The sequence below is a fragment of the Scyliorhinus torazame genome, chromosome 12, assembly GCF_047496885.1.
Source record: "Scyliorhinus torazame isolate Kashiwa2021f chromosome 12, sScyTor2.1, whole genome shotgun sequence".
Lineage (NCBI taxonomy): Eukaryota > Metazoa > Chordata > Chondrichthyes > Carcharhiniformes > Scyliorhinidae > Scyliorhinus > Scyliorhinus torazame.
Genome location: NC_092718.1, coordinates 5254715 through 5282229, shown reverse-complemented (window position 1 = coordinate 5282229; position 27515 = coordinate 5254715). Strand labels below are relative to the sequence as shown.

Here is a 27515-nt window from a genome sequence, read left to right as displayed (position 1 = left end):
ACATACGATAGATAATGTTAGTGTTATAACTAAGTTTTAAAAGGTTAGTACGGTTATAAGAGAAGTAGGAAGAGGATTTTATCGGGAGATTAACATTGATAGAGAGAAAGTGAAACTGTAGTGATTATAATATAATCTTTATTGTCACAAGTAGGCTTACATTAACACTGCAATGCCGTTACTGCGAAAAGCCCCTAGTCGCCACATTCCGGCGCCTGTTCAGGTTCACGGAGGAAGAATTTAGAATGTCCAATTAACCTAACAAGTACGTTTTTCGGGATTTGTGGGAGGAAACCGGAGCTCCCAGAGGAAACCCACGCAGACACGGGGAGAACGTGCAGACTCCGCACAGACAGTGACCCAGCGGGGAATCGAACTTAGTTATTTAGTTACATTATATAGTTAGTTATATTATATAGTTATTTATATAGTTCTACAGTTATATTATATTGTTTTATTATTTAGTTATGTTATAGATATTTCTAGTTATTTAGTTATATTATATAGTTATTTATATAGTTATTTAGTTATTTATAAAGTTATCCAGTTATATTATAGTTATACTATTTAATTATATGATATAGTTATTTATATAGTTATTAGTTGTATTATGTAGTTATATTGTTGAGTTATATTATATAGCTGTGTTATTGAGTTGTTTCCAGGGTCTATTATCTATCACTCAGTGGTTGCTGTTGCCCAGTCTGTCAGCTGCCCCGGAGCGCAGGCTGGGCTTTGGGAGCGGAGTGTCTCCGGAACGTTTGTTGGGGGGAGTTTAAGCGGCCGGAGCGGGGGGCGGCGGACTGGGAGGACCGGAGCGGGGGGCGGCGGACTGGGAGGACCGGAGCGGGAGGACCGGAGCGGGGGGCGGCGGACTGGGAGGACCGGAGCGGGAGGACCGGAGCGGGAGGCGGCGGACTGGGAGGACCGGAGGAGGCGAGGCCTGAGGTTCCTCGGGCTGTAGGCCGCACAGCCTGGGGCTGGGGTAGGTGGTGCGGCGGGAGGAGGGTTTTGTTTGGGGTCGGGGGCGGGACAATACCCGACATCTGTCCCTCTGCCGCTTCCCCATCGCAGAGCTCCGGGGGGGGGGGGGGGGGAGATTGGGTCTAAATGGACCTTTCACAACCAGCACCAACAAGATGGGCTGAATAGCCTCCGGCATCATTCTAGTTGATGAATTGATGGGGTTACTCAGCAGGTTTGTTATTACTATTATATGGGGCTGGTTTAGCACAGTGGGCTAAACAGCTGGCTTGTAATGCAGACAAGGCCAGCAGCGCGGGTTCAAATCGGCCTCCCCGAACAGGTGCCGGAATGTGGTGACTAGGGGCTTTTCGCAGTAACTTCATTGAAGCCTACTTGTGACAATAAGTGATTATTATATCATTCAACTGGGAAGTTTGGGGATGGACCTTCCGTCTTGGGCAGCAGCACGGTAGCACAGTGGATAGCACTGCAGTTTCACAGCTCCAGGGTCTCGGGTTCGATTCCCGGCTTGGGTCACTGTCTGTGTGGAACATAGAACATACAATGCAGAAGGAGGCCATTCGGCCCATCGAGTCTGCATCAACCCACTTAAGCCCTCACTTCCACCCTATCCCCGTAACCCAATAACCTCATCTAACCTTTTTGGTCAGTAAGGGCAATTTATCATGGCCAATCCTCCTAACCTGCATGTCTTTGGACTGTGGGAGGAAACCGGAGCACCCGGAGGAAACCCACGCAGATACGGGGAGAACGTGCAGGCTCCGCACAGGCAGCGACCCAGCGGGGAATCGAACCTGGGACCCTGGCGCTGTGAAGCCACAGTGCTAGCTACTTGTGCTACCATGCTGCCTATGTTTAGTCTGCACATTCTCCCCGTGTCTGCGTGGGTTTCCTCCGGGTGCTCCGGTTTCCTCCCACAAGTCCCGAAAGACGTGCTGTTAGGTGAATTGGACATTCTGAATTCTCCCTCTGTGTACCTGAACAGGTGCCGGAATGTGGCGACTTGGGGATTTTCACAGTAACTTCATTGCAGTGTGAATGTAAGCCTACTTGTGACACTAATAAAGATTATTATTAACTCTGGGAGTTTGGTGGTGGCAGCAAGTTTAATGGAGGTTTTATTCGAAACAGCAGCAAATTGGATGACTCATTCCTACATTCCCGTGTCTGTGTCACTGTGAGCACACATTATTTGTACCTTAGACATGGGACTTGTGGCCAGTGCTCAGTTGGTACTTGGCTACTGGGTCCAAGAGTCAAGTGCTGGGGTTGAATTGGTTGCCACTTGGATCCCTCGGACAGCAGTATATTTCACAAGAATGTTCTTTGTTTGATTACAGCAAATCCGTTTATTCGTGTTTGAAGTGGAGGTGAGCGCCAGCCATGCCGACTGTGGTCTTATTAGATGTTTCCCTCTCCATGACGCGCCTTGTCTCTCTGGAGGGCACGGAGGAATACCAGCGCAAGCACCTGGCTGCCCATGGGCTCAGCATGCTGTTTGAACACATGGCAACCAATTACAAACTGGAGTTCACCTGTCTCGTTGCTTTCTCCTCACTCTGGGAGCTAATGGTGCCCTTCACCAGGGACTACAACACTCTGCAGGTAGGGACTCCTCTTTCTCAGTCAGCAATTTGTGACAAGTTTAAAAAGGAAGATGATTAGAAAATTGCAGACAGCCATAATAAAAGTGGATTTAACAAAAATACATTTAGATAAACTTTAATCAGTTATTTCAGGATGAATGATTTGTATTAATTGTATTAATGATTTGTGCTATCTGGTAAGGTAAGAACGTGGAAGTGGATTAAGGAACTGCCGTGAGTATTGCTAAACTGTACAGACCACACGGTCTGCGCCACGTTAGTTATCTCAGTCCGGCTGACGCTGGGTCATTAGATTTTAACCAGGATTCCTGCTCCTGACCGCTATCAGGTGGCCAGAGCAGGAAATCACCTGTCACTGAACCTCAGACGTGGATAGAATCATGCACACCCCCATGATTGAATAACCTACTGACATTTACTGCCATGGCCACATCTGAAGAACATGTTGTTCAAAGCAGTAACTACAATAATTGGTGTTTTCAGCAGAGAAAGTTGGAGGTTTGCTGTGTGTTAGTGACACTATTCCATCTGTATATTTATAATGATGTGGAGATGCCAGCGTTGGACCGGGGTGAGCACAGTAAGAAGTCTTACAACACCAGGTTAAAGTCCAACAGGTTTATTTCAAATCACTAGCTTTCGGAGCACTGCTCCTTCCTCAGGTGAATGAAGAGGTATGTTCCAGAAACATATATATAGACAGATTCAAAGATGCAGACAATACTTTGAATGCGAGCATTTGCAGGTAATTAAGTCTTTACAGATCCAGAGAGAGGGGTAATCCCAGGTTAAAGAGGTGTGAATTGTCTCAAGCCAGGACAGTTGGTAGGATTTCGCAAGCCCAGGCCAGATGGTCGGGGGTGAATGTAATGCGACATGAATCCAAGGTCCCGGCTGAGGCCGTATTAATGTGTGCGGAACTTGGCTACAAGTTTCTGCTCGGCGATTCTGCGTTGAAACTACGACATCATCTTCGCAGCCTTCAACACGTCATCGGTGAAGATGAACATCTTGCCAAGGTCATCCCCACACCCCCACTACTTGCCTTCAAACAACCGCGCAACCTCAAACAAACCATTGTTTGCAGCAAACTCCCCAGCCTTCAGAACAGTGACCACGACACCACATAACCCTGCCATGGCAATCAGATTCACACAGGAGTGGTTAGGATCTGGAATGTTCTATTCGAGAGTGTGGTGGGGGCACATTCACACAGTGAATTGTTAGGATCTGGAATGTTCTGTATGTGAGTGTGGTGGAGACAGATTCACACAGCGAGTGGTTAGGGTCTGGAATGTTCTGTCTGTGAGTGTGGTGGAGACAGATTCACACAGCGAGTGGTTAGGATCTGGAATGTACTGTCTGAGAGTGTGGTGGAGGCAGATTCACACAGCGAGTGGTTAGGATCTGGAATGTACTGTCTGTGAGTGTGGTGGAGATAGATTAACACAGCGAGTGGTTAGGATCTGGAATGTTCTGTCTGTGAGTGTGGTGGAGGCAGATTCACACAGCGAGTGGTTAGGATCCGGAATGCACTGTCTGTGAGTGTGGTGGAGATGGATTCACACAGCGAGTGGTTAGGATCCGGAATGCACTGTCTGTGAGTGGTCGAGGCAGATTCAATCGTGGCTTTCAGAAGGGAATTGGGGAAGCAGCTGAAAAGAAGAAAAATTGCAGGGGTGGGAGAGTGGGAGTGGGTAGGGCGGGAGAGTGGGTGGGGCGGGAGAGTGGGTGGGGCGGGGGAGTGTTGGGGCGGGAGAGTGGGTGGGGCGGGGGAGGGATGGGAGTGGTGGGGTGGGGTGGGTGGGGTGGGAGAGTAGGGGTGGGTGGGGTGGGAGAGTAGGAGTGGGTGGGGTGGGAGAGTAGGAGTGGGTGGGGTGGGAGAGTAGGAGTGGGTGGGGTGGGAGAGTAGGAGTGGGTGGGGTGGGAGAGTAAGAGTGGGTGGGGTGGGAGAGTAAGAGTGGGTGGGGTGGGAGAGTAAGAGTGGGTGGGGTGGGAGAGTAGGAGTGGGTGGGGCGTGGGGGGTGGGGCGGGGCTGTGGGACCAGATTAGCTGCTGGTGGTACAGCATCAACTGGCTGAGTGGCTTCTTCTGTGTTATGATTCAGCTTTAAGGTGCTTTGTAAAACCAATTTCTTAGACCAAGGTTAATCTGCCCTAATATCTCCTGTGTTTCGCTGTCCAATTACTATACTGCTTTGGTGAAACACCTTGTTATATTTCATTATGTAAACGGCACTATAGCAGTTCAAGTTATTGCTGTTCTTTGAGGTTTGAAGCCTTCAGTGTGATGCTCACAGCAGCTTTCACTCAATTACATTTCATCTTTCCCAGGAAGCGTTGAGCACTGTCGATGACTATGACAAGACCTGCCTGGAATCTGCACTTTCAGGGATCAGCAACATTGTGCAGGATGAGTGGGGTGTCTGCATCCCCTGTCAGGTAACTGGACATCTGCTAGCTCAGAGTTTAGATTCAACTGTCCCATCTCCTGAGTCTATTTCTCTGGCGTGTTGTTTTGACTTTTGCTGTTCTGTTTGGGTGTAATTTTTGAAATTAGCTGTTCTCATTGTCAATGGATTTTGGGATTGGTTAAGGTCTCTTTCCCCACCCCCCCCTCAAAGGTATGAAGCGGGAGCTGGAGAACGTATAGTATTAGTGCTGAATATGTGGGAAGTCCATATTTGGAACACATCCGTTTGTGAACAGTGGTGTCTTTGTCAAAGGTTTAATTTGCCAAGTGAATCCTTGTTTGCAGTTGATTGCTTTGATGTGTAAGGGCCCTCCCTGTTTATTCCTTTATTTCATATTTCTTTTATTTTTTTGTTATTGTTTTTGGTCCATGGAGCTTTAATGGAGACATACCTTTATGTCGAGCAGATTGAGTGAGGAACTCAAAAGTTGCAAAACAGTATATTGTGCCATAGCAGGTTTTATATTTTGAACAGTAGAACCCAGACTTGATGGCACCTGAGAGATTGGAGGGATTTGGTTTGATTCGTTGGTTGGTGGCCAATGGATTGGCCAGGGACAGTATTCTGCCCAGCAACAGACAGCGATTGGTTCCTGCCAGGTGGGTATTTTTCAGAGGACCCAGCAGAAAGCTCATGGACTCTGAAAGAGGCAGTTGTGTTGCTCTCTCTCTTTCTCTGAAATATTGGCTGCTTGCTATTACTGTGAATTTACAGAGAATTCACTGGACCCCCAAGGTGAAAGCGGCTTTCTCGCTTCTGAACCAGAGGATGTTGGTTCAAACCCCACTATGGAGACTTTAGGGTCAAGTAGGGTTCTATAATGTCAGAGATGATCTGGAGGAGAAATTTAATCTGCCCCCTGGAAATGCCTTCAGATACCTTCAGGTACGTGCCTTTCTAAAAGAACAGGTGGTGGCATTTCCGTTGCTACCCCCACGTAGGATACAGGACAGGATGGTCCCCGGCACCTGGGTAAGGGAAGGTGTCGGACATCTACCATGAACTACAGGAGGCGGAAGAAGTCCCAGTGGTGGAACTTAAGGGCAAGTGGGAGGAGGAGCTAGGCGGGGAGCTGGATGCAGGCCTGTGGGCTGATGTCCTAAACAGGGTTAATTCCGCCTCATCATGTGCCAGGTTTAACTTAATTCAGTTTAAGGTGGTCCATCGGGCACACATGACGGCAGCGAGAATAAGCAAGTTCTTTGGGGTTGAGGATAGATGTGCGGGAAGCCCAGGGAACCATGTCCATATGTTCTGGGCATGTCCGGCTCTCAAAGGATTCTGGCAGGGATTCGCTAAGGCAATGTCCAAGATCCTAAACACGCGGGTGGTGCCGAGTCCAGAGGTTGCGATCTTTGGTGTGTCAGACGACCCGGGAGTGCAGGAAACGAAAGAGGCCAAGGTTTTGGCCTTTGCCTCCCTGGTAGCCCGGAGACGGATCCTTTTAATGTGGAGGGACTCGAACCCCCCGAGTGTGGAGACCTGGGTTGGTGACATGGCTGGGTTTCTCATTCTCGAGAAAATAAAGTTTGACTTGAGAGGGTCCATGGCGGGTTCTCACGGAGGCGGCAGCCGTTCCTCGACTTTCTAGGAGAGCAGTAAAGGTCAGGGGGGGGGGGAATGTTCACTTACTTTTTTTTAAATAATGTTAACATTCACCTTGTTTTGTTAAATGTTGTTAATGGTTATGTAACAATTTTGTTTTGATAAAAACCTGAATAAAAATAATTTAAAAAAATAAATAAATACAAATTCCTGGCATGAAAGTGCAGCTCAGGTTCCCATCTGTTCAGCTCCTCGTGACGAGATCAGGGTTCCTCGGGCTCCTGGTTCTGAGCCTGTGGATAAGGTGGTTGATGAACATTTCGGTCCTGGCTGTAAAAATATGGATTATCTTCAAAGTGAGCGAATGTTACAATGAGAACTGAATTCATTCGCCATGTGCTGCCCCAACCGCTTGTTGCAGCACATTCACACAATGGCATTGGCTAGAATTGAAACGTTTTCTCTTTTTCAGGTGATCCTTGTAACGGATGGGAGTTTGGGAATAGGCCGAGGATCACTGCGACATTCCCTCTCTGTCCTCAGTCAGCGCTCCGAGGAGTCAAAGTTCCCACTTCCCTTTCCTTTTCCATCAAAGTTGTATGTTATGTGCATCGCTAACTTGGAAGAGGTACGACACATCTCCCAAGAAAATTGGACCTTTGCTTTCAGTAGCAAATCCCCCAGAATACTGGCTGCTCTCTGCACTGGCTGGTTTATCCCAATGTTCTTCTGTCCTTGCATTCTGTGTGTGCGTTAATATAACTATTTATTAGAAAATTAACTTGGTACTGTCCGAAATTCATCTGATTGTAATGGTAACTGATACCAGAGGGAGGAGATTATGCTCCACCAGTGATAATTGGATCAAAACATCTATCTTGGCTGTGCGCATACACGTAACTCCAACAGTGAGGCTGGAGTGAGAGGGATGGAGAGTGTGAGGAGTGAGAGGGATGGAGAGTGTGAGGAGTGAGAGGGATGGAGAGTGTGAGGAGTGAGAGGGATGGAGAGTGTAAGGAGTGAGAGGGATGGAGAGTGTGAGGAGTGAGAGGGATGGAGAGTGTGAGGAGTGAGAGGGATGGAGAGTGTGAGGAGTGAGAGGGATGGAGAGTGTGAGGAGTGAGAGGGATGGAGAGTGTGAGGAGTGAGAGGGATGGAGAGTGTGAGGAGTGAGAGGGATGGAGAGTGTGAGGAGTGAGGCACAGTGCAATTTGTGGCTGTAACAAGTGGAAAGCTGTGTGAGAGCCAGTTGGTGTTTTACAGACTGATGGTCTGCTGATTCAAGTTAATTTTTTCCAGCTGCAGACCACGGACACACTGGACATTCTGGAACGTCTGATAGATTTAAATAATGGCGAAGGACAGATCTTCACTATTGATGGTCCGCTCTGTCTGAAAAATGTGCAGTCCATGTTTGGGTATGTCATTGCTGTGAATGTGACACAGATTGCTTATTTGCCACGATGTCTGTATCATCACTTTAAGGGGGTTATGTTCATGTGGAGATTTGCATGAGCCACAGTCTGTGATACATTCCAGCTCAAAATAACAAAGTATCATGCTTGGAATACACAGCAGAATGGTGTTTGCCCTGCCCCTCGCCCCCCTGCCCCACGCCCCCCTGACCCTCGCCCCCCTGCCCCTCGCCCCCCTGCCCCTCGCCCCCCTGCCCCTCGCCCCCCTGCCCCTCGCCCCCCTGCCCCTCGCCCCCCTGCCCCTCGCCCCCCTGCCCCTCGCCCCCCTGCCCCTCGCCCCCCTGCCCCTCGCCCTCCTGCCCCTCGCCCTCCTGCCCCTCGCCCTCCTGCCCCTCGCCCTCCTGCCCCTCGCCCTCCTGCCCCTCGCCCTCCTGCCCCTCGCCCCCCTGCCCCTCGCCCCTCGGCCCCCCCCGCCCCTCGGCCCCGCCCCTCGCCCCCCCCCCGCCCCTCGGCCCCCCCGCCCCTCGGCCCCCCCCCCCGCCCCTCGGCCCCCCCCCGCCCCTCGCCGCCCCTCGGCCCCCCCCCCCCCTCGGCCCCCCCGCCCCTCGGCCCTCGGCTCGGCCCTCGGCCCCCTCGGCCTCGGCCCCCCCCCCCCCGCCCCTCGGCCCTCAGCCCCCCGACCCTCGGCCCCCCGCCCCTCGGCCCCCCCCCCCCGCCCCTCGGCCCCCGCCCCTCGCCCCCCCCCGCCCCTCGGCCCCCCCCCCCCCGCCCCTCGGCCCCCCCCCCCCCGCCCCTCGGCCCCCCCGCCCCTTGGCCCGCCCCTTGGCCCGCCCCTCGGGCCCCCGCCCCTCGGCCCCCCGCCCCTCCCGCCCATCGGCCCCCCGCCCCTCCCGCCCCTCGGCCCCCCGCCCCTCCCGCCCCTCGGCCCCCCGCCCCTCCCGCCCCTCGGCCCCCCGCCCCTCCCGCCCCTCGGCCCCCCGCCCCTCCCGCCCCTCGGCCCCCCCCCCTCCCGCCCCTCGGCCCCCCCCCCCTCGGCCCCCTCGGCCCCCCCCGCCCTCGGCCCCCCCCCCCCGCCCCTCGGCCCCCCCCCGCCCCTCGGCCCCCCCCCGCCCCTCGGCCCCCCCCCCCCGCCCCTCGGCCCCCCCCCGCCCCTCGGCCCCCCCCCCCGCCCCTCGGCCCCCGCCCCTCGGCCCCCCCCCCCCCGCCCCTCGGCCCCCCCCCCCCCGCCCCTCGCCCCCCCCCCCCCGCCCCTCGGCCCCCCCCGCCCCTCGGCCCCCCCCCCCCGCCGCTCGGCCCCCGCCCCTCGGCCCCCCCCCCCCGCCACTCGGCCCCCCCCCCCGCCCCTCGGCCCCCCCCCCGCCCCTCGGCCCCCCCCCCCGCCCCTCGGCCCCCCCCCCCCGCCCCTCAACCCCCCCGCCCCTCAACCCCCCCTGCCCCTCAACCCCCCCCTGCCCCTCATAATATACACCAGTATATCATGGTGCAGACATACACACTGATGGACACACAGTGGGACCAATCAACACACACAACACCGCAGCCAATCACCAGTGAGAGCACACGCACTATAAAGACAGGGGACATCAGAGTTCCCGCTCATTCGAGTAGCAGCCAGCTCGGAGCACAGAGCTCACAGCCTGTAACACAGACATTCACCATGTGCTGAGTGCATCGACTGGTTAGGACAAGGCAAAGGTCTTTAGTTAAAGCTCGTATCGTGTTAACCCACAGTGAGAGTATGTTAAACTGTTAATGGCTCAATAAAATAGTGTTGCACTATTTCAAGTGTTGATGACCTGTATGTCTTCCACGGATCCAGAGCGCCCAACACAACATGATACCAGGAGTTGAGGGATATTAGCACTTCTTAGACCTACCTGCAAGTGATCTGCCTTCCACCAGCATTCCGTCATCCTGCGATGGACAACATCAGCCCGCCGCCGCCGCTCCGCATCGCGGCAACCGTGGGGCCAACTGGAAGGTATTCAAACAGCGCTTCCAGCTCTACCTTGAAGCCACAGACAGGGAGGACGCCTTGAATACCAGGAACATCGCTCTCCTCCTCTCCACGGCCATGCCATCCACATTTTCAATTCTCTCACCTTTGCGGATGATGAAGATAAAACAAAGTTCAAGACGGTCCTCCTCAAGTTTGACACACTGCAGCGTAGAGGTGAATGAAAGTTTTGAGGGCTACGTGTTCCAGCAGCGTTTGCAGGGTAAGGATGAATCTTTCCAATCCTTTCTCACCCACCTCCGCATCCTTGCACAATCTTGCAGCTACGGGCCCACCTCCGACTCCATGATACGCGACCAGATCGTTTTCGGTGTTCAGTCGGATCCTCTATGACAGCAGCTCCTCAAAGTAAAGCAGCTCACCCTAGCGACCGCCATTGAGACCTGTGTCCTACACAAAAACGCCACGAGTCGGTATTCCCACATCCAAGCGGCTGAAACGGCGCGGCAAGGTCCCCACGAGGCGGAACGGGTCCAAGCAATTGAGCAACTCCAGGGCCTCAGCCTGGATGAGGGCGGCCGTTTTGCGCGTTTTTCGGGGACTCCCGCGCTTGTGCACACCAAAAGAGGGGACGGCGACTTTGAAGAACGTAATGCGCAGTCGTGCACCAAGAGCGGCCGCGCATGCGCGGTGGTGCAGCGAACGTGCTGACGCTACGAAGTGCGGCCACTGTGGCTCCGCCCATTTAAAACGCCAAATCTCGACGATGCCTAAGATGTGGCAGACTTGGCCACTATGCTGCCTTATGCCGAGCAGCTCAGCCTGCCAATTCATATCGCTTCAGCCAGCCTCGCAGGAATGTCCGGGCAATTCATCCCACGGTCACCGAGTCCAATGCGGACCTCCCACACAGCAGTGACACCGAGGACCCGAAAACACCTTTTCGAGTCGGTATCGTGACAAAAAACAGGGTGCTCCCGAAGCAAAGACACCAGCCGCTGTCGGTATACAGCATCGATCCAGACGATGAGTGGTGTGCCACCCTGACGGTCAACTGGTCCCAAATACGATTCCGCCTGGACACTGGTGCCTCCGCCAATCTCATTGCGCGGCCTGACTTCCAAAGCCTTTGTGTCAAACCAGCCATCCTCCCATCAGCCTGCCAGCTATTGGATTACAATGGCAATGCCATTGATGCCAGCGGCTCGTGCCAACTTGAAGTGACGCACAGGTCACGCAAAGCCATCTTTTCTTTAGAAATCGTGGGCTCCTCGAAAGCCTCCCTGCTTGGCGTGCAGGCATGCAAGCTGTTGAACCTAGTTCAGAGTGTTCAGTCTCTCTTTCCTGATGACACGTCTGCCTTTCAGGACACCGACTTCAGGGCGCAACTCGACGCCATCATCAACCAGCACCACGGTGTCTTCGAAGGCATGGCCACGCTCCCATATACCTACAAGATCTTATTGAAACAGAATGCCACGCCTGTGGTGCACGCACCTCGCAGTGTCCCAGCACCCCTCAAGCAGCAGCTGCAGGACCAAGGAGTGATCTCCAGAGTTACGGAACCAACCGACTGGGTCAGTTCCATGGTATGTGTAAAAAAGCCTTCCGGCGAATTGAGAATTTGCATTGATCCCAAGGATCTAAATCGCAGTATCATGAGGGAGCATTATCCAATTCCCAAGCGCGAAGAGATCGCATGCGAGATGGCTTGCGCCAAGCTCTTCACCAAACTCGACGCCTCAAAAGGATTCTGGCAAATCCAGCTCGACAAATCCAGCAGGAAACTGTGTGCATTTAATACCCCCTTTGGCAGATATTGTTACAACAGGATGCCGTTTGGGATCATATCTGCTTCAGAAGTGTTCCATAGAATTATGGAACAAATGATGGAAGGCATTGAAGGTGTTCGCGTCTATGGTCCACCACCCCGCAGGAGCATGTCAGTCGCCTCCAACGCGTATTCAAATGTATACGTGAGCAGGGCATCCGCCTCAACAGGGCCAAATGCTCTTTTGGTCAGACGGAACTCAAGTTCCTCGGGGACCACATCTCCCAGTTGGGTGTGCGGCCAGATGCGGACACGGTGGCTGCTATCACTGCCATGAAAACGCCAGAGGACAAGAAGGTGGCCCTCCGATTTCTGGGCATGGTCAACTTTTTAGGGAAGTTCATCCCTAACCTCGCCTCTCATACCACGGCTCTCAGGCACCTGGTCAGGAAGACGACAGACTTCCAATGGCTCCCTGCCCACGAGGGCGAATGGAGAGAACTCAGAACCAAACTCACCACGGCCCCGGTCTTAACTTTCTTTGATCCAGCAAAAGAGACCAAAAATTCTACCGATGCCAGCCAATCCGGCATTGGGGCAGTGCTCCTGCAACACGATGAGCCCTCATCATGGGCCCCCGTTGCATATGCGTCACGCGCCATGACCCCCACGGAGCAGCGCTACGTGCAGATAGAAAAGGAGCGCCTGGGCCTTCTGACCGATGTGGTTAAGTTTCACGATTATGTGTACGGACTTCCTCAATTCACCGTCGAGACCGACCATCGCCCGCTGGTCGATATAATACAGAAAGACTTGAACGACATGACGCCTCGCCTCCAGCGTATTCTGCTCAAGCTCCGGCGATACAGCTTCCAGCTGGTATACACCCCAGGCAAAGAACTCATCATTGCCGACGCTCTCTCCAGGGCAGTCAACACCCCGTGTGACCCAGCGGGATTCGTCTGCCAGGTTGACGCCCATGTGGCCTTCGTGGCCTCCAATCTACCGGCCACGGATGAACGCCTCGTCCAAATTCGCCGCGAGACGGCGGCTGACCCCTTGCTACAGCGTGTCATGCGCCACCTAACGGACGGGTGGCTCAAGGGCCAATGCCCTCAGTTCTATAATGTCAGAGATGATCTGGCGGTAGTAGAAGGGGTTCTTCTGAAACTGGACCGCATTGTCATCCCGCATAGCATGCGCCAGCTCGTCCTGGAACAGCTACACGAGGGCCACCTTGGCGTGGAAAAGTGCTGCCGACGGGCCCGATTGGCAGTGTACTGGCCCGGCATCAATGACGACATAGCCAACACAGTGCTCAACTGCCCCACTTGTCAGCGCTTCCAGCCGGCCCAACCACGTGAGACCCTGCAGCCCCATGAGTTGGTCACATCACCTTGGACCAAGGTGGGCATCGACCTGTTCCACACGCTGGGTAGAGACTATGTCCTGATCGTGGACTACTTTTCAAATTACCCGGAGGTGATACGGATGCACGACATCACGTCGTCTGCAGTCATCCGTGCCTGTAAGGACACCTTTGCTCGACACGCCATCCCACTCACGGTTATGTCGGACAATGGCCCCTGCTTCGCAAGCCAGGAATGGTCCAACTTTGCCAGGTGGTACATTTTGCCCATGTGACATCCAGTCTCCTGTACCCCCAATCCAACGGCAAAGCGGAGAAGGGAGTCCATATAGTCAAATGGCTCCTCTGCAAGGCTGCCGATGCTGGGTCCGATTTCTACCTTGCCTTGCTGGCCTATCGCTCTGCCCCACTATCCACTGGCCTGTCGCCAGCCCAGTTGCTCATGGGTCGTACCCTGAAGACGACGGTGCCATCCATTCATGTCCCAGACCTCGACCACGTTCTGGTCCTTCGACGGATGCAGCTGTCTCGTGCACAGCACAAGGCGGCTCATGACTCCCATGCAGCTGATCTCCCTGCTCTGGCTCCAGATGACAACGTCCGCATCCACCTTCCAGATGGTGGCTGGTCTGCAACCGCTGTTGTCCTTCGGCAGGTGGCCCCCCGCTCGTTCCTGGTTCGTCTACCGGATGGCTCCATTCTGCGCCGCAATCGACGCACCCTTCGTCTCGTTCCATGCTCGCTACGTGATCCTCCACTGTCGCCTCGCCATCCTGCTGACCCTGCCCTGGACTATGCAGAGATCCCGGTCACTCTGCATCCTCCTCACTCTGACGCAGTCCAGCCCGCTCCTCAGCCGGCGGCTCCCGACCCACCCTTGAGGCGGTCAACCAGAATTCGTCGCCCACCTCAGAGACTTAATTTGTGAACTTTGTGGGCTTATGGACTTTCTGATTTGTTCTGTGCTTCCGTTTAATCGTTTACGTGGTTTGTATATAGTGTTCATCTCGTTATTCTTGTGACACACTGTTTTTCTGCACCAGGCACCTTCCCATGTAAATAGTTTAGTTCTCATGTACATAGTCCTGTAAATATGTCTTTCGCACACATGTAGTTAGGGACATTCTCACTATACACTATTTATTGCCACACATGTACATTCTTTTATAAACGGGGGGGATGGCATAATATACACCAGTATATCATGGTGCAGACACACACTGATGGACACACAGTGGGACCAATCAACACCGCAGCCAATCACCAGTTAGAGCACACGCACTATAAAGACAGGGGACATCAGAGTTCCCGCTCATTCGAGTTGCAGCTAGCTAGGAGGACAGAGCTCACAGCCTGCAACACAGACATTCACCATGTGCTGAGTGCATCGACTGGTTAGGACAAGGCAAAGGTCTTTAGTTCAATCTAATATCGTGTTAACCCACAGTCAGCGTATGTTAAACTGTTAATGACTCAAAATAGTGTTGCACTATTTCAAGTGTTGGTGACCTGTATGTGTTCCACGGATCCAGAGCGCCCAACACAACACTCCCTGCCCCTCACCCTCCTGCCCCTTGTGCCCTGGCATTACAACAACAAACGACTCTTTCTCTGATCTAGAATTACTTTGAAGTCATGGACTCATTCTGTGCAGCTCTGGACTCTCACAGGAAACAGGCTGTAAAAACAGTCTTTCTCAGAATCGGGTATTTTCTGTCTAGGATTTGCATACTCTTCTTTGTTTCTCCACTGCTATTGAGGCATTTGGACTCATAACAGGGTGCAGCTTGATTGACAAATTGTTGTCATTTTGAACAATTGGTGGCAAGTTCCTCACAGCCATTAATGTCAATGTCACTACGCTTCAGGGAGAGTTTCAACTGTCTTTGAATTTCTTTTGTACTTCCCCGGAACGCTGACCAATTGAGAGTTGAGACAACAGGACCTGAAGGGGGAGACACTTTTTGGCCACCCGGACACAGTGTCCAGTCCATCCAAGTTGATTTTACAGGAGTTTTGCCCGAATGTTTGTGGAGCTAGTTTTTAAAAGCACACTAGTGTCTGACAGTTCTTCCACTGATTTCGGAGGATGTGGCAGAGACATTGCTGGTGGAATTTCTCTCCTGTTAAGTGTCACTGATACACAGTCCAGATTACACTGCAGTATGGGAGTGTAGTGACGACACCTGCTCTGTGCACCAGCACTTTGTTTGAGAACTTGCTGGGTTGTTTGAGAAAGCTGAACTTGCACAGCAGATCTGATGTTGGATCTCCTCTTCAATGGTGGGTGTTGAGGTACGGGACGTGTTCAATATATTCCAGAGTGTCTCCTTCAACGTATATTGGAGCTAGAAGATTTGGTTGGCCAGATTGTTTTGGCAGCATTCAAGGACAGGCCGAGTTTCTTGAAGCGATCGAGGGTGGCTTGCAAATGTGGTGCAGAGTGGGCAATGACACTGCAGCCATCCACAAACTGTACATCACATATATCTATGGTAGTCAGTTTAGGTTTGACTGAGATTATAGAATTTTCCATCCAGTTGGGATTTAATACTGACACCAGAGGGCAAAGAACAAAGAAATGTACAGCACAGGAACAGGCCCTTCGGCCCTCCAAGCCCGTGCCGACCATGCTGCCCGACTAAACTACAATCTCCTACACTTCCTGGGTCCGTATCCCTCTATTCCCATCCTATTCATATATTTGTCAAGGTGCCCCTTAAATGTCACTATCGTCCCTGCTTCCACCACCTCCGGTAGCGGGTTCCAGGCACCCACTACCCTCTGCGTAAAAAAACTTGCCTCGTACATCTACTCTAAACCTTGCCCCTCTCACCTTAAACCTATGCCCCCTAGTAATTGACCCCTCTACCCTGGGGAAAAGCCTCGCAGTTGACCTTTGATGAGATGAACCTTCTGCACTGTAAATTCTATGGTTCTATGAATAGCCACTGTCTGGTCGATTGTGAATGGTATGGGGGCTGCCTCTCAGGCCAGCTCCATACCGGCCCCGATTTTGATGGCAGCTGTTTCAGATCTCACACTCCAAACAGTTGCTGTCATACCATCATGAAGCAGCTGCAGAATTGTAGTGAAGTTTCTTGGAGCTCAATCCACAGAGCCTTGCAATTTCCTCAGTCAGGTGCTTTGGTCAGGATGATGAATACAATGAGCAGTTCCTGATGTTCTGGCAAAAAGACCCATGTCAGATGTTCCTCTGGAAGGTCTAAAGCCACATTGTGTCTTTGGGAGGATTTCCTCAGCAATAGGAAGTTGGCAATTCCGGAGAATTCATGGGAGAATGAAACATAATTAATGGTGGGGTGGCACGGTGGTTAGCACTGCTGCCTCACGCCGCCGAGGACCCGGGCGGCACAGTGGTTAGCACTGCTGCTTCATGGCGCTGAGGACCCTGGCGGCACAGTGGTTAGCACTGCTGCCTGTGGAGCTGAGGACCCGGGTTCGATCCCAGCCCCGGGTCACTGTCCGTGCGGTATTTGTACATTCTCCCCATGTCTCTGTGGGTCTCACCCCCACAACCCAAAGATGGGCAGGGTAGATGGGTTGGCCACTAAATTGCCCCTTAATTGGAATTTTTTTTTTAAAGAAATAAAGGTGGAGATAGTAGACAGTATTAAATATCCAGGATAGATATTAGAGAGTATTAAATATCCAGGTAGGTTTTGATAAGTAGAACATCTCCAGTATACACCTCCGATTTCATTGTTGTGACTTTCTTTGGCGTTGCAGCAAGCTGATTGACCAAGCATACTCTCCTTTCCACGCTGTGTTAAAATGTGGTCACCTGGTGTCTGACATGCAAATGTTTCCAAGACCAGAACCTGTTATTATTGACGAAGAATTGGAGCCTGTTCCAAAAACTATCAACACAGGTGAGTGTGTTCAGGTAAATCTGCCTGTTGCTGGGCAGACTCTTCCCTTGGTTTAGCTTTTGATTCTTTGTGTGAATCTTTGCAGAATATTGATAAGAGGGAATCAAAAACTTTGCTACTTTACATGTTAGTGCCAGGATTCTGAAGTTTAGTCATGGTATGAGCAGAGCACAGCTTCCTTTTCCCTAACCCTGTTCTGAAAGAATATGTGATTGATGTGGAACCAGCTCTCTGCCTAGTATGTCTGAGCACAGTAAGAAGTCTCACAACACCAGGTTAAGGTCCAACAGGTTTATTTGAAATCATAAGCTATCGGAGTGTTGTTCCTTCATCAGGTGAAGACTTCAGTTTCTGGTTTCTGGCCAATGGTAACCTGAGGAAGGAGCAGTGCTCCGAAAGCTAGTGATTTCAAACAAACCTGTTGGCCTTTGATTTGGTGTTGGGAGACTTCTTGCTGTGCCCACCCCAGTCCAGCACGAGCTTCTCCACATCTTGGAATGTCTGAGTGATACATTTAAGTTGGTGTCACGAGAGTGTGTCACTGTGAACCATTCAGTTTATATTCACTGAGGACTGGGTTGCCACCACTCTGTCGTATCGAGTGTTAGCCTTGTGTTACCTAGAGAATGTGAGCTCAAATCCCAACAAGACTGGTGAGAATTTGAAATTGGCTTTTAAATCTAGAAATATGACGAAATGTCCTTGAGGGAAGGAGGTCTGATGTCCTCACCTGGTCCAGATCATGCTTGACACCATCTTTCAAAAGAATATTGGATGAATATTTGACGGGTGGAAACTTGCAGGACTGTGGGGAAGGAGCCGGGGAATGGGGCTGGTTGGAAATTTTCCACCGAATGGGGCATAGGCTTAATGGCCTCCTCTGATATTCTTGGGAAATATGGAAAGCGAGGGCTTTATGTCTGCTCCTGTCACATCATAAGATGCGTGTGTTTGTTTTAGAAAGGATTTTCCCAGAGTTCTTGCTGAAAATGACTGTTGCTTTTTTTGGCCTCTTGGATTTAGTGGTGGGGTGGGGAGGGTACATGAGGTTGCGTCACAGAGTGACGTGGGATTCCACAGCACAGACACTGGCTGTTTGAGCCAAGTGGCCAATGCTGGTGTTTATGCTGCATGGGCGTTTACTCCAACCCTACTTCATCTCATCCTGCCTATATACCCTTCAATTCCGGTCTCCCTCGTGCTTATCCAGCTTTCACTGCACCTCTGCTATTCTTCTCAACCACACCCTGCTGTATTCTCTACCACTCTCTGGGTAAAAATGTTTCTCCTGAATTCCCAGTTGGCCTTATAACTGGCAGGGTGAACATAGAACATAGAACAATACAGCGCAGTACAGGCCCTTCGGCCCACGATGTTGCACCGAAACAAAAGCCATCTAACCTACACTATGCCATTATCATCCATATGTTTATCCAATAAACTTTTAAATGCCCTCAATGTTGGCGAGTTCACTACTGTAGCAGGTAGGGCATTCCACGGCCTCACTACTCTCTCACTACATCAACTACATGTTGATACTGTGTGTTGATAATTGGGAACCTCCAGCAGGTGCTTAGGATGAAATGTTCTCACACTATATGCTCCTTGTTGCAAACAGAAAATGCATCACTGCATTGAGATTAGTCATACTCCAGGCAGGGGAGTGTTGCTTCGACCTGGTGATTGTTGGGAGGCTGGTCACACTCCAGGCAGGGGAGTGTTGCTTCGACCTGGTGATTGTTGGGAGGCTGGTCACACTCCAGGCAGGGGAGTGTTGCTTCGGTTGGTGATTGTTGGGGACATGCACCAGCAAGACCTGTTTATTTTCTGACTAACCCAGTTACAAACTCCTGTTAACAAACCAGTCTTAGCTCTGCACCAATGAACTTTATGCTGCAGGTTATAGTCCAGGTTTGGGAGGCAGGGGGAGAACCTGATGTGATTTTATCTTTGATTTGATTGTGTTTTTCTTTCGCAGAACTGGATATAGTGGGATTTATAAAGATTGCTGATATCGCCAGTCCGCCTGTGCTTTCTCGTCACTTGGTTTTACCCATAGCGTTGAATAAAGGTGAGACCCCGATCCTTTTGGATATTACTTGGCATCTTGCGAGTGTCAGTCACACAGTACCTGACTATCAGTGAGCTGTGGGCACTGTGAATGGGGCCAGTAGAGTTCGCACTGTGAGACATTACTCTGGATAAAAGCAAATTACTGCGGATGCTGCAATCTGAAACGAAAGAGAAAATGCTTGAAAATCTCAGCAGGTCTGGCAGCATCTGTAGGGAGAGAAAAAAGCGAACGTTTCGAGTCCAATGACTCTTTGCCAAAGCTTTGACAAAGAGACATTACTCTGCCTGGAGTCCATTCAAAGTGTCAGCCAGCCCCCTTGCACCTGAGGCAGAAGGTTTGGGTTGACACCCCAGTGAAGCACTGGGGGAATGCTGCACTGTTGGTGGCACCAACAGGGCTGTTTAGCACGGGGCTAAATCGCTGGCTTTGAAAGCAGACCCAGGCAGGCCAGCAGCACGGTTCGATTCCCGTAACAGCCTCCCCAAACAGGCGCCGGAATGTGGCGACTAGGGGCTTTTCACAGTAACTTTATTTGAGGCCTACTTGTGACAATAAGCGATTTTCATTTCACCATCTTTCAAATGAGGCATCTGCCCTTTCAGAGGAATATAAAAGATCCCACGTCACTTTACAGAAAAGAGCAGTGAGTTCTGGTATCCTAGCCAATATTTATCCCTCAATCAACATCACTAAAGCTTCTGGCCATGATCACATTGCTGGTTCTGGGATCTTGCTGTGCACAACTTGGTTGCTGTGTTTACTACACTCCAAGAGTGACTCCATTCATATAAAAATGTTTTTTTTAAAATTTACAGTATTCTAGTCTTTATTTTCCAATTAACGGACAATTTAACGTGGCCAATCCACCTACCCATGGGGTCCATGGGTAGCGCAGTAGGTTAGCACTGATGCCTCACGGCGCCGAGGTCCCAGGTTCAATCCCAGCTCTGGGTCATTGTCCGTGTGCAGTTTGCACATTCTCCCCGTGTTTGCGCGGATTTCACCCCCACAACCCAAAGATGTACAGGGTAGGTGGATTGGCTACACTAAATTGCTCCTTAATTGGAAAAAATGAATTGATCACTCTTAAATATATATTTTCCATTACAGAGACCTGGTTGAGGGAAGGGCAGGATTGGCAGCTAAACGTTCCAGGATTTAGATGTTTCAGGCGGGATAGAGGGGGATGTAAAAGGGGAGGTGGAGTTGCGCTACTTGTTCGGGAGAATATCACAGCTATACTGCGAGAGGACACCTCAGAGGGCAGTGAGGCTATATGGGTAGAGATCAGGAATAAGAAGGGTGCAGTCACAATGTTGGGGGTATACTACAGGCCTCCCAACAGCCAGCGGGAGATAGAGGAGCAGATAGGTAGACAGATTTTGGAAAAGAGTAAAAACAACAGGGTTGTGGTGATGGGAGACTTCAACTTCCCCAATATTGACTGGGACTCACTTAGTGCCAGGGGCTTAGACGGGGCGGAGTTTGTAAGGAGCATCCAGGAGGGCTTCTTAAAACAATATGTAAACAGTCCAACTAGGGAAGGGGCGGTACTGGACCTGGTATTGGGGAATGAGCCCGGCCAGGTGGTAGATGTTTCAGTAGGGGAGCATTTCGGTAACAGTGACCACAATTCAGTAAGTTTTAAAGTACTGGTGGACAAGGATAAGAGTGGTCCTAGGATGAATGTGCTAAATTGGGGGAAGGCTAATTATAACAATATTAGGCGGGAACTGAAGAACATAGATTGGGGGCGGATGTTTGAGGGCAAATCAACATCTGACATGTGGGAGGCTTTCAAGTGTCAGTTGAAAGGAATACAGGACCGGCATGTTCCTGTGAGGAAGAAAGATAAATACGGCAATTTTCGGGAACCTTGGATGACGAGTGATATTGTAGGCCTCGTCAAAAAGAAAAAGGAGGCATTTGTCAGGGCTAAAAGGCTGGGAACAGACGAAGCCTGTGTGGCATGTAAGGAAAGTAGGAAGGAACTTAAGCAAGGAGTCAGGAGGGCTAGAAGGGGTCACGAAAAGTCATTAGCAAATAGGGTTAAGGAAAATCCCAAGGCTTTTTACACGTACATAAAAAGCAAGAGGGTAGCCAGGGAAAGGGTTGGCCCACTGAAGGATAGGCAAGGGAATCTATGTGTGGAGCCAGAGGAAATGGGCGAGGTACTAAATGAATACTTTGCATCAGTATTCACCAAAAAGAAGGAATTGGTAGATGTTGAGTCTGGAGAAGGGGGTGTAGATAGCCTGGGTCACATTGTGATCCAAAAAGACGAGGTGTTGGGTGTCTTAAAAAATATTAAGGTAGATAAGTCCCCAGGGCCGGATGGGATCTACCCCAGAATACTGAAGGAGGCTGGAGAGGAAATTGCTGAGGCCTTGACAGAAATCTTTGGATCCTCGCTGTCTTCAGGGGATGTCCCGGAGGACTGGAGAATAGCCAATGTTGTTCCTCTGTTTAAGAAGGGTAGCAAGGATAATCCCGGGAACTACAGGCCGGTGAGCCTTACGTCAGTGGTAGGGAAATTACTGGAGAGAATTCTTAGAGACAGGATCTACTCCCATTTGGAAGCAAATGGACGTATTAGTGAGAGGCAGCACGGTTTTGTGAAGGGGAGGTCGTGTCTCACTAACTTGATAGAGTTTTTCGAGGAGGTCACTAAGATGATTGATGCAGGTAGGGCAGTAGATGTTGTCTATATGGACTTCAGTAAGGACTTTGACAAGGTCCCTCATGGTAGACTAGTACAAAAGGTGAAGTCACACGGGATCAGGGATGAACTGGCAAGGTGGATACAGAACTGGCTAGGCCATAGAAGGCAGAGGGTAGCAATGGAGGGATGCTTTTCTAATTGGAGGGCTGTGACCAGTGGTGTTCCACAGGGATCAGTGCTGGGACCTTTGCTCTTTGTAGTATATATAAATGATTTGGAGGAAAATGTAACTGGTCTGATTAGTAAGTTTGCAGATGACACAAAGGTTGGTGGAATTGCGGATAGCGATGAGGACTGTCTGAGGATACAGCAGGATTTAGATTGTCTGGAGACTTGGGCGGAGAGATGGCAGATGGAGTTTAATCCGGACAAATGTGAGGTAATGCATTTTGGAAGGTCTAATGCAGGTAGGGAATATACAGTGAATGGTAGAACCCTCAAGAGTATTGAAAGTCAAAGAGATCTAGGAGTACAGGTCCACAGGTCATTGAAAGGGGCAACACAGGTGGAGAAGGTAGTCAAGAAGGCATACGGCATGCTTGCCTTCATTGGCCGGGGCATTGAGTATAAGAATTGGCAAGTCATGCTGCAGCTGTATAGAACCTTAGTTAGGCCACACTTGGAGTATAGTGTTCAATTCTGGTCGCCACACTACCAGAAGGATGTGGAGGCTTTAGAGAGGGTGCAGAAGAGATTTACCAGAATGTTGCCTGGTATGGAGGGCATAAGCTATGAGGAGCGGTTGAATAAACTCGGTTTGTTCTCACTGGAACGAAGGAGGTTGAGGGGCGACCTGATAGAGGTATACAAAATTATGAGGGGCATAGACAGAGTGGATAGTCAGAGGCTTTTCCCCAGGGTAGAGGGGTCAATTACTAGGGGGCATAGGTTTAAGGTGAGAGGGGCAAGGTTTAGAGTAGATGTACGAGGCAAGTTTTTTACGCAGAGGGTAGTGGGTACCTGGAACTCGCTACCGGAGGAGGTAGTGGAAGCAGGGACGATAGTGACATTTAAGGGGCATCTTGACAAATACATGAATAGGATGGGAATAGAAGGATACGGACCCAGGAAGTGTAGAAGATTGTAGTTTAGTCGGGCAGTATGGTCGGCACGGGCTTGGAGGGCCGAAGGGCCTGTTCCTGTGCTGTACATTTCTTTGTTCTTTGTACCCTGCGCATCATTGGGTTGTGGGGGTGAGACCCAGGCAGACACTGGGAGGATGTGCAAACTCCACACCGACAGTGGGCCGGGATCGAACCCGGGTCCTCGGCGCCTTGAGGCAGCAGTGCTAACCACTGCGTCACCGTGCTGCCTCTTCATATAAAAATGTAACTGGCTGCAAAGTGCTTTTGGACACCTTGGTGTGAAAAATGTGATAAATACAAACTGTTTCTCTTCTATGTGACAAAGGCGAGTTGTGTGAAGCTGAACCTGCTGACATCGGGCTGATGGGTCAGCCTTTCATTCCCGGGTGATTTGATGTTCGATTGTTCTGGCTGTTCATCACTGGCTGGATGATTTCAAAAGCATCAAGAAGACAGAATGAGAGGCAGCTATTTCTGATTTGGTTAAGTGCAGCATTTGGGAAAGAAATCGATTTGGCCACACGAGGCAGACAGCGGATAGTATCCCACTCATTGCACCGCAGATAAAAATAATCACTTATTGTCACAAGTAGGCTTCAATGAAGTTAGCTTCCATCTCACTGCATCCCTATATGAACCCAGGATTTGCCTTCTGCCAGTTTTGTGAAGGTGGGAATGTAACAGGAGAGGTTTATAGAAGGTGATGTCCTGCAAGATTGAAGTGTCCTTGTGTGAGGGTGAGAGTGTGGTGTTGCTGCTGATGGGGAGCAGAGGGTGAATGTGCTGACACTAAACGTTTGTTTTCTTTTGGTAGAAGGTGATGACCTGGGGAGCGGGTTACCTGAAGAAACCGAAGATGAGACCTCTGCTTCTCAAATTGCTGGAAAGATGCCATCGTTTTGTGTCTTGCTGCATGGAAGCCTCAAAGTGGAAGGGATGGTGGCTATCGTGCTACTCGGGTGAGAAGCTGTACACTAACCAGCTCTGAAATTAGCCAAGTGTCTTTTGTAAAACACCCGCTCTCTGTCTCTAATTCATACTGAGAAGGATTGGCAAAAAAAATCCGAAACATTAGTAACAAATTATTATTCACAAACCATAATGACGCTTCATACATTCAAAGGCCACGTTCAGGATAATGGCAAATTACTGCAGATGCTGCAATCTGAAACCAAAAAGAAAATGCTGGAAAATCACAGCAGGTCTGGCAGCATCTGTAGGGCGAGAAAAGAGCTCACGTTTCGAGTCCAGATGACCTTCTGTCAAAGCTGTGTGCACCTCCACCCTGTCCTCCAGTGTCATGGAAGGATGTCACATTGGTAATTCCTTCCCTTCTCTGGGTGCTGGGTAAGGTGTAGAGGATGACACTGTGTTAATCAGTCTTGTATCCTGCCTACACTGAGCTGCTTTCCGTTCTTGCTTAATACGGAGAGAGTTTGGCCTCCTTTCAGCAACTCGAGCCAATTGGCCGATCGATCAGCAACAGCCTCAGGAAAGCCTGAGAATTGTTTCCAGACTAGACACCTGAGCACCTGTAAGATCCGAGTGCACAAATACCCTCGGTAAAAAGCTGAATAGTTTGGGGATACTAATGTTTTCCAGCTCCACTTCACACCTTACACTGACTGTTCCCGTCTACTTTCCATAAACAAAGGGATCGATTCTGAAAATTGACATTCCTCACTTTATAAAGCTGAAAGGTCAGTACAACTTCCTCGCGAGAAGCTCAGTGGTTGTATCATTGTTGAGTTGCTGGGCAATGTAATAAGAAATTGAGTGTCTAAAATGGAAAGCTTTGCGCACCGAACCCTCCACCCGTTTTGTCTCAATTTCCCCATCCTCTATATACGGTGTTGAAGCTGGGAAATGCGGTTCATTAATCTGCTGGTTTCATGGTAATGTTTGTAATATACTTGCTGCTTTGATCAGACCAGACTGGTACGGAATGCTGTACTCCCAGGCTGACAGCAAAAAGAAATCTAATCTGATGATGTCCTTGTTTGAGCCTGGTCCAGAGCCGCTTCCTTGGCTTGGAAAGATGTCGCAATTAGGGCCCATCTTGGGTGAGTTTGAACTTGGATTTTCTGTGAAAATGGTTTTCAACACATCTTGTACCCAACCACCATGTTTGTTTCTAACTGTAAAATTCCATTTTGGTTAATTTCAGACGCTGAGGAAAATCCCTATGGTGAGGATGACAGCAAAAGCCCCTTTCCCCTCCAGCCAAGGACAAAGCGCAGTTATGCTCAGAATGTGACTGTGTGGATTAAACCCAGTGGATTGCAGGTATGGCAGCTACTAAGCATTGTGATGTTAGCCTGACTGTTCAAGCTCCTTGTCTCACTGCACCGATTGATAACTGGACAGTGTGGAGAACGGACAGAAGCTCATTTTAAGAATTTCAGTCAATCCGATCAGTACCATAAGTTGCCCCTTAGAGCAGAATGAATTAAGAACAAAAACAAAGAAAAATACAGCACAGGAACAGGCCCTTCGGCCCTCCAAGCCTGCGCCAACCATGCTGCCCATCTAACCTAAAACTTTCTACACTTCCGGGGCCCGTATCCCTCTATTCCCATCTTGTTCATGTAGGTGTCAAGAAGCCCTTAAAACGTCACTATCGTCCCTGCTTCCACCACCTCCCCCGACATTTTTATTAATTGTATAGGTGGTTTATTTTACTTTTTTTAAATTTAGTGTACCCAATTCATTTTTTCCAATTAAGTGGCAATTTAGTGTGGCCAATCCACCTACCCTGCACATCTTTGGGTTGTGGGGGTGAGACCCACGCAGACACGGGGAGAATGTGCAAACTCCACACGGACAGTGAACCGGAGCTGGGATCGAACCTGGGACCTCGGCTCCGTGAAGCAGCAGTGCTAACCACTGTGCTGCCCGGTTTATTTTACTTCCTGCTCAGTGTGTTTGAAACATGCTGCTTCATCCATGCATCAGAATTAAATAGTAAATATCTGTCCCGACACTAATTACCCTAAGATGGTCTGTCTCACTTTGTGGTTCTGTACTTTGCAGCATAAACGAAGGAGTGGCTGATGTTTGTAGTGTTGCTGTCATTTCTAACCTTTACAGGACCACACAGTGAAATGACAGCATTCAGCAGCTGGATGGTGGATACTTTCGTCGACCAAATAAGTTCTTAACATATTCAAAGGAGAATGTAGCCTTTAAAGACCATCTAATGGTTTCTCTTTTGACTTTAGACCGATGTTCAGAAGATTTTAAGAAATGCTCGGAAACTTCCAGAAAAAACACAGACATTCTACAAGGTAAATGCATTGATCCTCGGTGAATTTGCATCAGCAAATGAATGAAATAAAAAGCAGTGTGTAGGCAATCAAATCGGAGATTAAAGAGAGTGTGTTCTTTGTACAATGTTATTGATCATAGAACCATAAAATTTACTGTGCAGAAGGAGGCCATTCGACCCATCGAGTCTGCACCGGCCCTTGTAAAGAACACCCTATCCCAGTAACCCCACCTAACCTTGATGGACTCTTAAGGGCAATTTAGCCTGGTCAATCCATCTAACCCAGAGTTCTTCAAACTTTTTTTCCGGGGACTCATTTTTACCAACCTGCGCGACCCACGCCGGCCGACCTACCCGCCCCACGCCGGCCGACCTGCGCGCCCCACGCCGGCCGACCTACCCGCCCCACGCCGGCCGACCTTCGCGCCCCACGCCGGCCGACCTTCGCGCCCCACGCCGGCCGACCTACCCGCCCCACGCCGGCCGACCTTCGCGCCCCACGCCGGCCGACCTACCCGCCCCACGCCGGCCGACCTTCGCGCCCCACGCCGGCCGACCTGCGCGACCCACCATTTTCCCTTACCTTGTTTGCTGCTGACAAAAATGGAGGAAATGGTTTTGTGTCCCTTTGGCCCTCGTACACGTTCCTCCAATGGAACCTGTTGGATGAAGGTGAAGCCTTCCGGTGTCGGAAAGTATGGAGTCTCTATCTGTCCAAAGTTCTGCATTATTTTCCTGTAAAATTTTATCAAATAAATCCCCCTCCCGAACCTGTAAAACAAAAAGCTGCAACCGTTTTTTTTTTAAAAAAGCGGCCGCACTGCGCATGCGCACTGATGATCGGACACGCGTGCGCAGTGCGGCCGTATTTGTTTTACATGATGGCGGCCATTTTGAAGGCCGCTTGCAGCCGGCTGTTGCGCGCAGATTTGCGCGATCGGGAGCTCTGCGACCCACCCGCGGGTCGCGCCCCCGAGTTTGACAATGCCTGATCTAACCCGCACATCTTTGGACTGTGGGAGGAAACCGGAGCACCCGGAGGAAACCCACGCAGACACGGGGAGAACGTGCAAACTCCAAGCCGGGATTCAAACCCGGGACCCTGGAGCTGTGAAGCAACTGTGCTGCTCAGTTGCAACCAAATGGGGAAAATATGATGGTTAATTTTTTACCTGACTAATCTGGAATATACCATTTGGCTCGTGATCCTTGACAAAGTGTGACATTGGAGAGACAATCTTTAAGCAGCTGACATGATATAAAGGCAGTTTGCATCCTTTCAGTAATGGATTCAGTAATGAAACAGTTCCGCACTTAGGACAAATTTTACTCCTCTTGAAATGATTAAA

The 27515-nt window shown here is 50.6% G+C and overlaps 1 protein-coding gene across 4 annotated transcripts in view; it reads left to right on the top strand.

Moving 5' to 3' along the window:
• The first annotated feature begins 870 nt into the window (after positions 1–870).
• The window catches only part of LOC140387356 (integrator complex subunit 14), a 36871-nt gene continuing 10226 nt past the window's right edge, over positions 871–27515 (top strand). The window contains exons 1-11 of one of the 4 annotated variants that reach the window (XM_072470312.1): positions 871–985; positions 2328–2592; positions 4928–5035; positions 7085–7240; positions 7912–8030; positions 16875–17017; positions 18996–19088; positions 23713–23857; positions 24828–24961; positions 25066–25184; positions 26120–26185. In XM_072470312.1, coding sequence (XP_072326413.1) covers positions 2371–2592; positions 4928–5035; positions 7085–7240; positions 7912–8030; positions 16875–17017; positions 18996–19088; positions 23713–23857; positions 24828–24961; positions 25066–25184; positions 26120–26185 — 1305 coding nt within the window. In that variant the 5' untranslated portion in view covers positions 871–985; positions 2328–2370. Of the gene's footprint in view, positions 986–1040; positions 1199–2327; positions 2593–4927; positions 5036–7084; positions 7241–7911; positions 8031–16874; positions 17018–18995; positions 19089–23712; positions 23858–24827; positions 24962–25065; positions 25185–26119; positions 26186–27515 lie in introns of those variants that run through there. The other 3 variants (XM_072470314.1, XM_072470313.1, XM_072470310.1) reach the window with 3 other exon arrangements.